Source organism: Acyrthosiphon pisum, chromosome X (assembly GCF_005508785.2).
Source record: "Acyrthosiphon pisum isolate AL4f chromosome X, pea_aphid_22Mar2018_4r6ur, whole genome shotgun sequence".
In the NCBI taxonomy this organism is placed as follows: Eukaryota; Metazoa; Arthropoda; class Insecta; order Hemiptera; family Aphididae; genus Acyrthosiphon; species Acyrthosiphon pisum.
The window spans coordinates 72,190,673-72,203,288 of record NC_042493.1 but is presented as its reverse complement, the minus strand read 5'-3'; the positions used below and the strand labels follow the sequence as shown (position 1 = coordinate 72,203,288).

The following is a 12,616-nucleotide window of genomic DNA, read 5'->3' as shown; positions in this document are numbered from 1 at the left end:
AGCGAGAGCCTCTTACATGTGTATTTTATTACAAGAGTATATCATAATAAAATGTGTACATTTTTATGTGTGGGGGCCCTCGGGAAAGAATTTATGATATAATATATATACTAGAAAGATATTATGGGATTATACTGTCGGCATTTGTCGTAAATACTGTTATCATTCGTCTCTGATTATTATCCGTAAAATCTCCAGTTTACATACTTTATTTGGTTTTTTTCTTATTTTTTATCGTGTCTAATTGCGATAAGCATTTTAGTTTATCAGACGTTACATTTAAAACGGAAGTACACATTTTGGAAGGCTACGTCTCACTACCCTACGATGTCACAGGTCAGTTATCAGTGAATCGTATTTCTGGACAACTATAAAAACATTCCTGTTTTCGGTAATGTCTATTAACTAAAAGTTGTTTGGACGAACTTCAAGGTTTTCCGACCAAAATTAATATATTCAAACATCAAATAATGAAATTCTAGAAAGTATAATCAAATATTTTAGAACCAACTACATAATAAAACAGTGTATATATCTTAATAAATTCCTTACACGTAAACATTTAATGATCACTATTCACTAATATATTACATTATTTTGGACATTATAAAACAACATTAAATATGAAAAACACGAACGCATCACATGTTCATTACAATGTAGTGAATTCGGATTTTCTTGTACATATTTTGGTTAACATTATCTTTATAGATGTAGTTTTATCTACTAAAACCCGTGTGTATGATATAAATATTATGTTGTGAATGTCATGTGATATATCAAGCACTCGCTTGAGGTTTGGTATCGTATTTTTGAGTTTTGCAAAATTTAAATAAGTTGTTATTTATATAATATTATACATCTATATTATATAATTTCGATAAATATTATATTTATATAAAGTTTTATATTACTCCACAATCCCCCCCCTCCTTCTCGATGGTACAATGTATTGAACTATTATGTTGAGTTTGAAGATTTTTTTCATTGAACTATGCTGCGAGGTTTGCGTTAGTCAACTCACCCCACGTATGTGCAGTGCTCTCTAAAAAGGTAAAACGTACATAAAAATGTTTCATAGGTTGGTCGGCCTAACCAGCTGAACTAACTGTCCTATATACAATGCGCGTGACGTGGACAACACAAAACACAACACAATAGCACCACGTAATAATAATAAATATAATAATAATGATAATACGATCTAGTTGGCGCCTCCAATAATATACGCTTTTGACATACATAAAATAATAATAACACGATGAAAATAATACTGCGTGTGCGTGCGTGTGTTGTCCTCTGACTTGACAGCTCCACCGTGAGTCGCTCGTTGTTTTCTCTCGATTTTGATTGGCGGCTCAGTGTTGTGTCTGTGTATTACATTGTGTTATATATTCGATGCGGTGGCGGCAACGGGTCCAAGGGCGACTTCCAACCACACACAGACACACTAGACGTGCTTGCGCAAGGGCTTACATTTTCGCGTGCCCGACAGACGTCGTCCTCGGGGGGCCTTTGGGGAGAACGAGTGAGTTCATTATTTTCGCTCTCACAATTATAATATGTTTTATAGTCCATCGTAACATGTACACGGGATTGGGCTAATTGATGTATATGGGAGGGGCTTGTCATTGTATAATATATATATCGACGACAGTACGATTTTAAGTGTTATTCGATGTGCTTTTTTCTGTTCTTCCTGGCTAACGACCTTTTTTTTTCATCTACCGTGTACGTGCGTTTTTCGTCCATGCAGTAGTGCCACCGCCCTCCACCCGTTGTTTCCCCACCGGTTGACTGCGACAACCGTCCGTGATGTTTGCGCATGGTTTAGAGCAGCAGCGGGGGCCACGCATGGGATTTATTATGTTATATAATTATTATTATTATACGAATGTGCGCACGATCGCTTTTCCCCTAGGTCGTTCTCAGCCCCCCTCCACTACGTCGCCGTCGACCCCATCGTCCTTCAACATTCCGCGCCCAACCGTTCCCACCCAACCACCCTCTTATGGCGCACCCTGCCACCACAAGACTATAGGTTTTTTTGCTGTAACCAAACCCTGTGCATTTGTGGCTAACAGTATCTTAGATAATCATGCGATCACAACCCCGAAGGCTAAAACCCTATAGGCCATAAATTATTTTGCTTCGAGATAAAAAAAATGATTCGAAAGCTAATAAATACGAAAACACGAAGACTAGTCGTCGTTTCACATCGTAAACGCTGTTCGAATTGCGTCGAATTCAAAGAGTAAATTAAATTATTTTTTTTGAGCTCAGGTCTTACTACAATTCCACCGCCTCTTTGCATAATGTACGATCGTCATATCAGCAACGTACACGAATGGTAACTGAACCAGTGTCGTGACATGCGTAAAAAAACATCGTTCGGTGGTGTTCCCGAGGAATTTAATTATTTCTATAAAATATACTATTATATATGCGGTCGACGAGTGTATACACTGCGACGAGAAACGATCGGAATACAATCGAACGCGACGTTATTAGACAATATTATTCGCCCTCCCACCTGTTGTCGTCCGAGACGAGAGTTAGATATTAATCGACGACCGGAATATTCTGGTCAAATCGTTTGTGAAATACAATATCGGGATATTCAATATTAGCTGTCGGTGCACATGTATTGTTTATATATACGTATACAGGTAGAGGTATACGGTTTAGGGCTTACCATATTATTATTATTATGCAAACGTTTCATTCACGAAATCGGTTTACGCGCGCGGGACAAGTACAAAGAGAACCGCGGCGAAACGATATTTCGAAAGTCAACGAAATTATGTGACTGGCCTCTATACACGGGCTATCCGAGACGGCTGCGGCGGCGGTGTCGTGGTTGATATACATGATATAATATGGTAATATAAATATATATATATATATTATATTATAATACACGGTGGCTGAGGTGCTGGTGTGGCGACGCGGTATGCGGTACGGACTTTTTTTGGACGAAACCGGGAGACGATATTTTAGCCCAAACGACGCGTGTAAACGAGACGACCCCTGCCTGCGCCTATATAATACGCACAACAGTTAGGTTAGGTATAGGAAAGTGGTAGGTAGGTTATCCTATACACCGCTCCGACGAGAGAGGCGGCGGTGTGCACCGTCGTCTATCGTTTGATCATCCCATGGCCATACAGAATGCGTACGGCGCAATATTCGAGTAAAAAAAATAAATACCTAAAAAGTATATAATAATATTATAATGATAATATATACCCGGCCAACGGCCTATGGCCGCTGAAAAAACTTGTACCCCGGGCCCGGTTGACCGTTGCCCGTCGACCCATACAATATATTATAATATACGCAACAACAGCAAAACGACGTGTATAGGTACCTACCCAATATATATAGTGTCCGGAATTGCGGTTTCACTTGGATCTCTCGATAAGAAAACAAACACTACAGCACACATTCGAATCCGTTTTTGGCTCACTCTCTCACTCCATCTCACTCTCTCTTTCCCGTATACGATCTGCACACGGACGGCGAGTTGTTATTGCTAAGCTCGTTTTTTTCCCCGATCATGATTGCGGCTGTGGTGGTGGCGGTGGTTTTAATTTGTTTTGCGCCACCGACGAGAAGAAGACGACCTCTATATAATATTATTATTATTACGTATCGTTTCCCGTGAGCATTATACTATCAGTGGTGGTGGGTGGTTGGTAGGAGGAGTAGTAGTGGTATAAGGGCGGAGATTCATCGGTGGTATTCCGTCGCCGCCGCCGATTATGATGTCTCCGTCTCGCTGGAGGAGGAGAACGGCGCGGCGGTACGTCACCACCTCCCCTCTTGTCATGGGGTTGTCAGTTGTCACACGACGTTCTCTCGATCGTTTATCTCTCGTCCGGCGGCAGCTCCCAACGCTATGCGCTACCATAACACCGTCGCACCGCCACTGCACCGTTACCGACGACCACCACCACCACAACCGCCACCGACTACAACTCTGCCACTAACCAGTACCGGTGCACGCTCGCGCGTCTGCGTGGAAATTTATGGCGCTGTGTCGCATTGTTTTATATTATATATACACACACACACATATATATATATATACTAACTCGGCGGCGGTCCCATATCGTCGAGATTTATTAAGTAATCACAGGCACATATTTTTCTCCCTCCTATGGCGTGACGCATATTTCATATAATTATTTATATTTCGTTAATACAAAAAATTCAGTCACGTACCCGACATCCCCAAGTGAGCGACCTACCGAGAGCGTGCGCGTGCGTGTGTGTGATCTCTCTAGCGCGCGCGAGCATGGAGAAAAATCGAGTTGGCGAAACAAAGGACGGTGGTGGTGGCGGCGGCAGCGGTCGTTGAGAAGAATGCGGTGCGCAACATATGATTTAGACCACCGGCATTATATATTATACACGTATACGACGGAAGAAATAGAGAGAGAGAGAGTGTTTGTGTGTAAAAGAGAGGGATAGGGATATAGAGTGAGAGAGCTACTTTGAGTGAGTGATGACGCGGTGTAGGAGAGAGAGACCGAACCACTTTGGCCCCGGGCGTCTAGACTATGTTTGTGTATGTGTGTGTGTGTGTGTGTGTGTGTGTGTGTGTATGTGTATCCCGAATAGACCCGAAGCGCGTGCGTTTTCTGACGAGAATTGGAGTGAAATGTGAAAACAACAGTCTAAAAACTACATTGTCACCGATCCCGCAGCATTTCATCCTGACGAAATTCTGTGCGCGTGCAATTCGCAAATTTCCTTCAAAAGACGCGCGATAAGATCTAAAGCTCTATTCAGCCTACCAGCTACAAGGCTTAGCAAGGCTAATCTTTTTGTCTAAATCAATATCTCTTTCCATATTCACAATATCTAGCCAAAATAAATTGCCAAGTACTAAAACCCGTCTTAAGACATAGAGTTTATCTTAGAGACAATTTTTGATTCTTCGCATAGGTAGCCGAAAACGACCACTGTCACATGTCACTGAACAAACGGGCAATGTTATACCCCGCGTACTTGAACCATTTTAAAAAGTTTAGGGAATGATCCGATATGATACAAATCAGTCAAAAATAAGCCTTTTTTAAAAAGTTGTATAGCAAATCATCCGTGCCCTAGTAGCAATCTGATAATGTTGTCATTTGAACATATTTTGGGTTTAAGCCCCTTCCGCCATCCGCTAGATACGCCTATGACCGATATATGTATCATTGCACACAACACCATATGCATAACTGTACACATTTTTTTTTTTCACTGACAAGTTCTTTTTTTTTTTATTATTATTGTCGTCGACAAACTCGACGCCGCTCCATGTAATATATTATTTTACGTAGTTGTACTCACACGCGTCTATTATCGTATCATCATTATTATTGTAGCGGCGCAGATCTCCGACGGCGTGTATTACATATTTTACATAATGTAAGATCATAATAGGTATACCGGCCGCTGACGGATTGTGTCCGAGTCCCCGAAAAAACAACACTTGTATTACATGGCGCACACAACAACGGCGACGGCGCGAGTGTATTATAAATATGATATGTAATATATTTAAATATTGTACACGCACCGGTCGATTTCCACATCGCGTCCACTCACACGCGCTCACACAATATATAATATTAATAACAATAATAATGTATATACGCGTCGTAATAACAATATTATTATACATCTAAACATCTCGTCTCGTTACCGAGTGCCCCCCGGAGTAGCGCCGTTAATAAACGGGCGCGAGGGGGTCTGTTCTTGCGGTCTGCTGCGGCGGGGAGGACGGCCGATCATGTCTCCGGGCGCCGCGCGACCATCGCCGCGTCTCGGTATAGCTGAGTGTATAATAATAATGATAATAATAACAATAATAATAACGTAATAATAATAAATAATAATAACGTTATAATAGTATAAAGTATATTATACGAAAACGTTGAAAATATATTATCGTGTACACGGTCGTCTCGTATAGGTCTCCGTCGTATTTTTTAATAGAGGTTTTCGGCCGAAGGGTGACGTGAGAGGAAAACATAATATTACATTATATTTTATTGTTTGTCAAAATGTATTCCTCGACGATGAGTTCCTATCCGCGGTAAAGGCGTCCGCGAAATATCTAAGTCTTTTCCGTTATTTTTCCACTAACGTTTACAAAACACTATAATATTATCATAGTATAATAATATTATTATACTTAATGCTAAGGGTACCCACTGCGCATTTGCATAATTTATTGTATAGAATAATAATGTATATAATCCCATATTGTGTCTGTATTCTAACGTTATAAAATAATATTGTGTTTGTGTTTCATTACTATATAGTCTATAGAGGTCTTGCAGTACACAATATTATATTATTATTTTTAATATATCATGATATTAACGTATGTCGTTTGCGGTGTTTCAGACTATAAATTTTGCTCGTACAAGCCCAGCGTGATCGCCGGGGCCAGCATCGCAGCTGCTCTCAATGGACTGGAATACGCGGCCATTTACAAGTACGACTTGTTCACTAAGCTGCACGCCATCACTGGTTCTAAAAAGGTAAGCGTTTTTCAACAATAATATTATAATATCGTGTGTTCACTAAACGGGGGCGATAAAACATACGAACCTACTATAATAATATAATATAGGTGAAATAAATGTAAGAAACATGTTTAAGAAAACACGTGACATTCAATAATATTATGACGATTTTGTCTGTGTAACTTAAAGTAATTTTTTTTTGAGTGGGGAGAAATATAATATATTTTTTTCGCCTATTGTCTCTAAAAATATAGTAGGAGAGAAAAATTACACGCCTATCCTTCAATCGAGGAAATAAATTATTGCCGAAAATAAATCCGTTTATAATACATGCGTCCTTGAAGTTTGGTAAGATTATAAAAATAGTTAAAATATAGTATCAAGTTAGTACATACTATCAATATTATAGAGAACTTTAAGACTAAAATATAATTAGCAATTAAAATGCACACAGAAAAATAATATTCAATCTCAAATGTTTTTTTTTTAAAAAAAGAAGTTTTGTAACATTCAATAAATTAGAGATTGTAACTGAGCCAGGGGGCAAAACAATATCTTTGCCCATACTATAAAATGTAGGGGCGCAACTGTCTCCCTTGACCTCTCAAATAAACCAGCCAAATTACGATTATGCATTGTCTCTTCAAGAAAGGAATAAATAACATTAGGAAACTTCAAAATTATAATCTTTTGAATTACCTATATTAATAATTATATAATACTATTCGAATATTAAAAAAAATTAGCGTTAACTTCATAGATTCATGACTTTTATACAACGTCGATGGTTATGGTACCTATATAAATCGTAATGCTTTATATTAACCAATAACGCTGCCGTAATCCGCCGATACCGCCCTAATCAGCCTATTGACACAAATAGAGTTTGCATAACTGCTCAAGTTTATAAGACGGGTACGCCCCAAAATTCATCTCTTCCTCTAGATTTAACATAATAATATCATGTTTACATCTTGTGTCTGTTTGACATTATACGAGATTCCTCCTTCCCCGACGATTTGTAAATTATAATGATAATCGCGTGCTCGTGCGTGTATAAGGTACCTATATATTATATTAAATGTCCGATGGTCGTTTGCCGTGTACTAAACATTCGTTTTAGCAAACAAACGGAAATATTATAATATCATCATAACATACATCATCAACTATATACCTATTGCCTCAGTTATGCATATTATAATTTACAATACGACGACGGTATAATTATAATAGTAAAAATAATAATTAATATTATTATTATTGCCATTATCACAGCCCGCGTGTGATGTTTTCATTTGACTTCAATCGGTTGTTAATTAACAGCACAATCCTGCTTTTGCCATGCCGCCGTCGCAATTCGTCGCCATTACACGTATATTTAAATTTCGAGCTCTCCCCTCCCACCAATCGTCGCCACACACACTCGATTATAATATAGTAATACGGACATATATAATGATATGTAATTAAAATTATACACTGAATAATAATAACTCTTCCTGCAGACCTCGTGTTTCGCGCTAATGGTGTTTACTGGTAAGTCCGTGCCACCGATGACGATATGAATTTATTAAATCTTCGCGTTCAACACGTCCCAAACCGCCGAAATATTTTATTCTAGTGCGATATTAATTATCGATCCGTTTCATTTGTTCTGCGCCCCCACCACCTTCACTACGTTGGTTGACGATTAAAAGATCACCCTCCCCTCCCCCGACTGACATGCGTTTGTAGAGCTTTTCATTAATCGCGCGATGGTCGTTTTTTTTCCCCCAGGAGGAATTGAAGACATGCCAAGAGCAAATCGAAGCAATGGTCGAGAGCCACAAGAGACAGCGTAAAGAAATGGATTACCAAATGTACGAAAAGCCGTACGACAAGACTGCCGAGTCGGACGACAACACAAACTGTTGGATTTAAGATCGTCGTCAGACTTACAAAACAATATATTTACGAGGGAAAAAACAACACTGAAAAAAAAAACAAAACAATTTTTATTCCGATTTTATTTTATTATTATTATTTTTATGTAATCCACTTCAGAAAATTTCACTTATTCCAAAATCAATCGGTGATAAATCATCGGTCCATTTATTTAACACTTTTACACACAACAACAATTTTTATAAAACGCTCTAGCATACCTATATAATACTGTTTAAGGTACTCGCATATGGTAAGATTTTTGACTTTCAGAAAAACTGTAATAAGATGATTAGTAGTCTTAAGATTAGGTTTTATGATTATTTTGACTTTATTATTATTATTTTTTAATGGGGAAGGCAATAAAATACGCTTCATGTTTCCGTACATATAATGTTATTATAATAAGATTATTATTATTATCCACTGCAGCTCCGGTATATTAAACAGTGTAATGGTGATTGTTTATGTACCATATAATATCTTAAAACCAATGTTCATTAAAAAGCTCAACATAATCCAAAACCTAAAGATTAAATTTTCATAGAAACCCATCCTAAATAGATTCTGTGAATCACAACCGATCGCGGAGGGCGTATACGCGATACTTATAACGTATATCGTACAAAATTGTGTTTTATATTTTATTAGTTTTCGTGTGCGTCACCGAGATTCAATTTAAATGTACAGCAAAGTGCCGGTATGGCTACCTATATAACAAACAGATTCCTAAAATTTTATTAATCTTTAAGTTATATCAAAATAGATAGTTATTTTATTACATATTATTTTATCATAATATATATATATATTATTATTTACTTTTTTTTTTAGCGTTTAAGGTAGACTCGCCGATCCAGAGTTTAGCACATGGTTGGTGCGACATTTTTTTTAAAGATCTCTTGTGTCGGCAGTCTTTTTTTTACATATATATATTTAAATAAAAAGCTCAAGTTTCCATTAATAAATAAAATATCACTCTCGATTGTAGCTTTCTTTGTATTCCCGAACATTTATAATTTATACAACTTTACATAATATTTTTTTACAATAATTAATATTAGTTTTGAAAGACGATCACATATCTTATACATATTATATTGATTCCGATCCCAACACGGAGAACGTGTTATTAAGTTTTCAAGCATATTCAACACATTCGAATTTTATTTTTATATTCACTCTGTTTCAAAAGTACAAAAAAAATAACAATACAGACATATGGTTAAAAAGGTTAATTAACGTAATTTAAGATTTATATATGCTCCACTGGGAATACCGATATAATTTAATTAATTTATTATTTTTATTATTATTATATATTTTTTTTTCTTGTTAACGGTAAGAGTTTTATAACATGTATTTTTAAGTATGTAGCATACACCGTTGTTCTATTATTCACATTGCCCCTCTCCATTATCCATTATTTAAAAATTCGGAGAGAAATCTACGAAAAAAAACGATAGAAATCACGTCTTCCACAGGCCTCAAATCCGCGCGAAGCCATTGGCTTCCCGAGATTTGTCTCTCCCCACTCCCCCCAAATTAGCTTTGTTGTGTGGATTATAATATATATATATATACATACCGACGGGACGTGGGTTAACGGCTCGGACAAGGAGGGACGAAATAGGTAGAAAACACGAAAAAATATTTAAAAAACGTGTTTTTTATACACGCACACTACACACATACCTCAGTTCCAAGTTGATTTATTTTTTATTATTATTTTTTTTTCCACAGTAGTAGTAGTAGTAGTCGTATAATACTTAATAATAATAAATAGTAATAGTAACGTATATTATAATATGTAAGTCCTGGATGTGTCCCGAACCGCGTGTAAAAATATATAATATAACTCCGTCCCGACGGCAAAATCCGATATAGTTAATCGGGGAAAAGGGGGGAACGTAACGTTTCGGCCTCGTTATAATTATTTTAGAATGTAAGTCGCACCACAAACACATACACACATTTTTATGTAATATTATAATGATGTTACATGTATAATACATATAATAAAATATATGCCATTTGGTGAATTTTAGTTGTTTAGGGAAAAATTTATATAATATTATTTAATACATACATATTTATATTATATATTTATATATATATACATATATAACTACCCAAGTTGAATTCTATATAAATATAAATAATAAAACATAAAAAAAAAGATTTTACTAATCTCTATAGTTTTGCACTGTTATCAACGCAGTTGTTTTTATTTTTATTATTATTATTATTACATTTATATATATATATATTAAAATATATTTTTTTTTTCCTCTCGGGCTATTTCAACTTTTATTTTCTCCCGATTTATTTCTACAGCCTTTACGACTGTTGAGTGTCTATAAGGAAGTGGAAATACTTTTTAGAATTGTTACCAACCGAAATAGTCAAATAAATATTTGGAATATAACATAGATTATAATACCATGTTTTCATTTTATTCATTTATTATATATTTATAAATTTTTTTTTTTTTTTTGAAAGTATATCGTAATCGTAAATATTAATATTTTTGGTCTTGTAGAGAACATACAACATCTGTTTCTGTATTAGGTTTATGTCTACAGATATGTATTACATGCATACTTCCATATGCATACATATATATGATATAGTTGATAAGCATATTAAAGAAAATATAAAGTAAAGATTTAGGACACTGTTTTTTTTTTCCAATGTTATATTACAGTTTTATGTATATGTATATGATATATTATTATTATTATTATTATTATTATTATTATTATTATTATTATTATTATTATATTCACTATGTTGTCATGTGCTTTCTTTAATACAAGCCGTAAAAATCAAGCTATGATTATTTAACTTTTTACTATTTTTTTTTTTTTTTAATGGTAATAATTAGTACAAATATTTATAGACTAACGAATTCGTACATCGAATGCCAAGTTTTATGTGTTCCCGTAAAGAAAACAATAGGACTTAGATAAGACTCAAACGCTTAAAATTTCGTTTGAAAATACGCTTACGTTTTCTTTCTTTTAAATCTATGTCGGTCATATACAATAAACGCATAGACTTTTCATATTAGATGTATAAGTTGAGTCAATCTGGTCATGTTTGCTATGTTTTTCTTTTTTTTACTGTGCCATAATATAATAGTACCAAAACAAAATTGACATTAATATGGTATAATATTGCCATCATTAATACACCATTTTTATTTTATACACATATTATATAAAAGTAAATAATACATTTTTTTTTCGTTTTTCAATGTCTGTTGTTAGTCGTATTTTGCAAATTTGCGGTGACGTGAAAAGTATTTGCGCAGCACTTTATTATAAAAAAAAAATTATACTTATCTGAACATTTATAATAATTTGTAAGTAGATAACCACCGCATCATATCGTTAGGCAGTGGTTATACATTTACGAACTTTTAACATGTAACAATATATTATATTATTATTTACACATTATATTGATATTTTTGTACTTATTCGTTTTATTGTAAGGTCAATATTATACTATAATATCAATAAAGAAAAAAAGATTTACTGAAATGAATATTTGTTTTTTGTTATTCATAGATATACCTACCTCGATACATAAGGTAACCTTTGTACCTATATACACCCCTCGTATAGATAGAAATCCTCAGTCCTGAATGGATTTTCCGACGGGATCGACGAGTGTGAAATAACGACGATCGAGCGTCTGACATCAATACAGTCTAGTCTCGATAATTCAAATCGCAACAGGAATAAAAAACAATTCGACTTATATATTTTTTGAGTCATTCGCCAAAACATCAATGGGCAAGAAAAAGAGTTAACGAGTTATCAACACTCGATTTATCGAGACATGACTGTATTATTAAAGAGCCATACTAAGCCGATTAAGAAAAACTAATCTCGTCGTGTTTAAAAAAACAAACCGAAGGAGTATTTAGAGTTTTTCAAAAGGCATAGTAAGATTTTAATCATCAGCGTTATACCAAGTTGGTATAAAAAATTGTGAAAATGTGCTTAAACTAAATAGTGGGCAAGTATATATACAATATACATGTATGTATAATGTATATATAGGTTACCGCTCTGCTGTATAGTATAAGTGTCGAGTGTACATACGTCGTCATTGAGTATAGGTCAGTCCAATGGATGTGTTCGATTAAA

At 35.2% G+C, this 12,616-nt stretch overlaps 1 protein-coding gene across 1 annotated transcript in view; it reads left to right on the top strand.

Annotated features, from left to right (window-relative positions):
- Nucleotides 1–8,516, top strand: part of LOC100167546 (cyclin D2-like) — a 56,295-nt gene extending 47,779 nt beyond the window's left edge. Inside the window, exons 4-5 of the mRNA NM_001162284.2 lie at nucleotides 6,409–6,545; nucleotides 8,310–8,516. Of these exons, the coding sequence (NP_001155756.1) occupies nucleotides 6,409–6,545; nucleotides 8,310–8,453 (281 nt within the window). The 3' untranslated portion in view covers nucleotides 8,454–8,516. The remainder of the gene's footprint in view (nucleotides 1–6,408; nucleotides 6,546–8,309) is intronic.
- The last annotated feature ends 4,100 nt before the right edge of the window (nucleotides 8,517–12,616 follow it).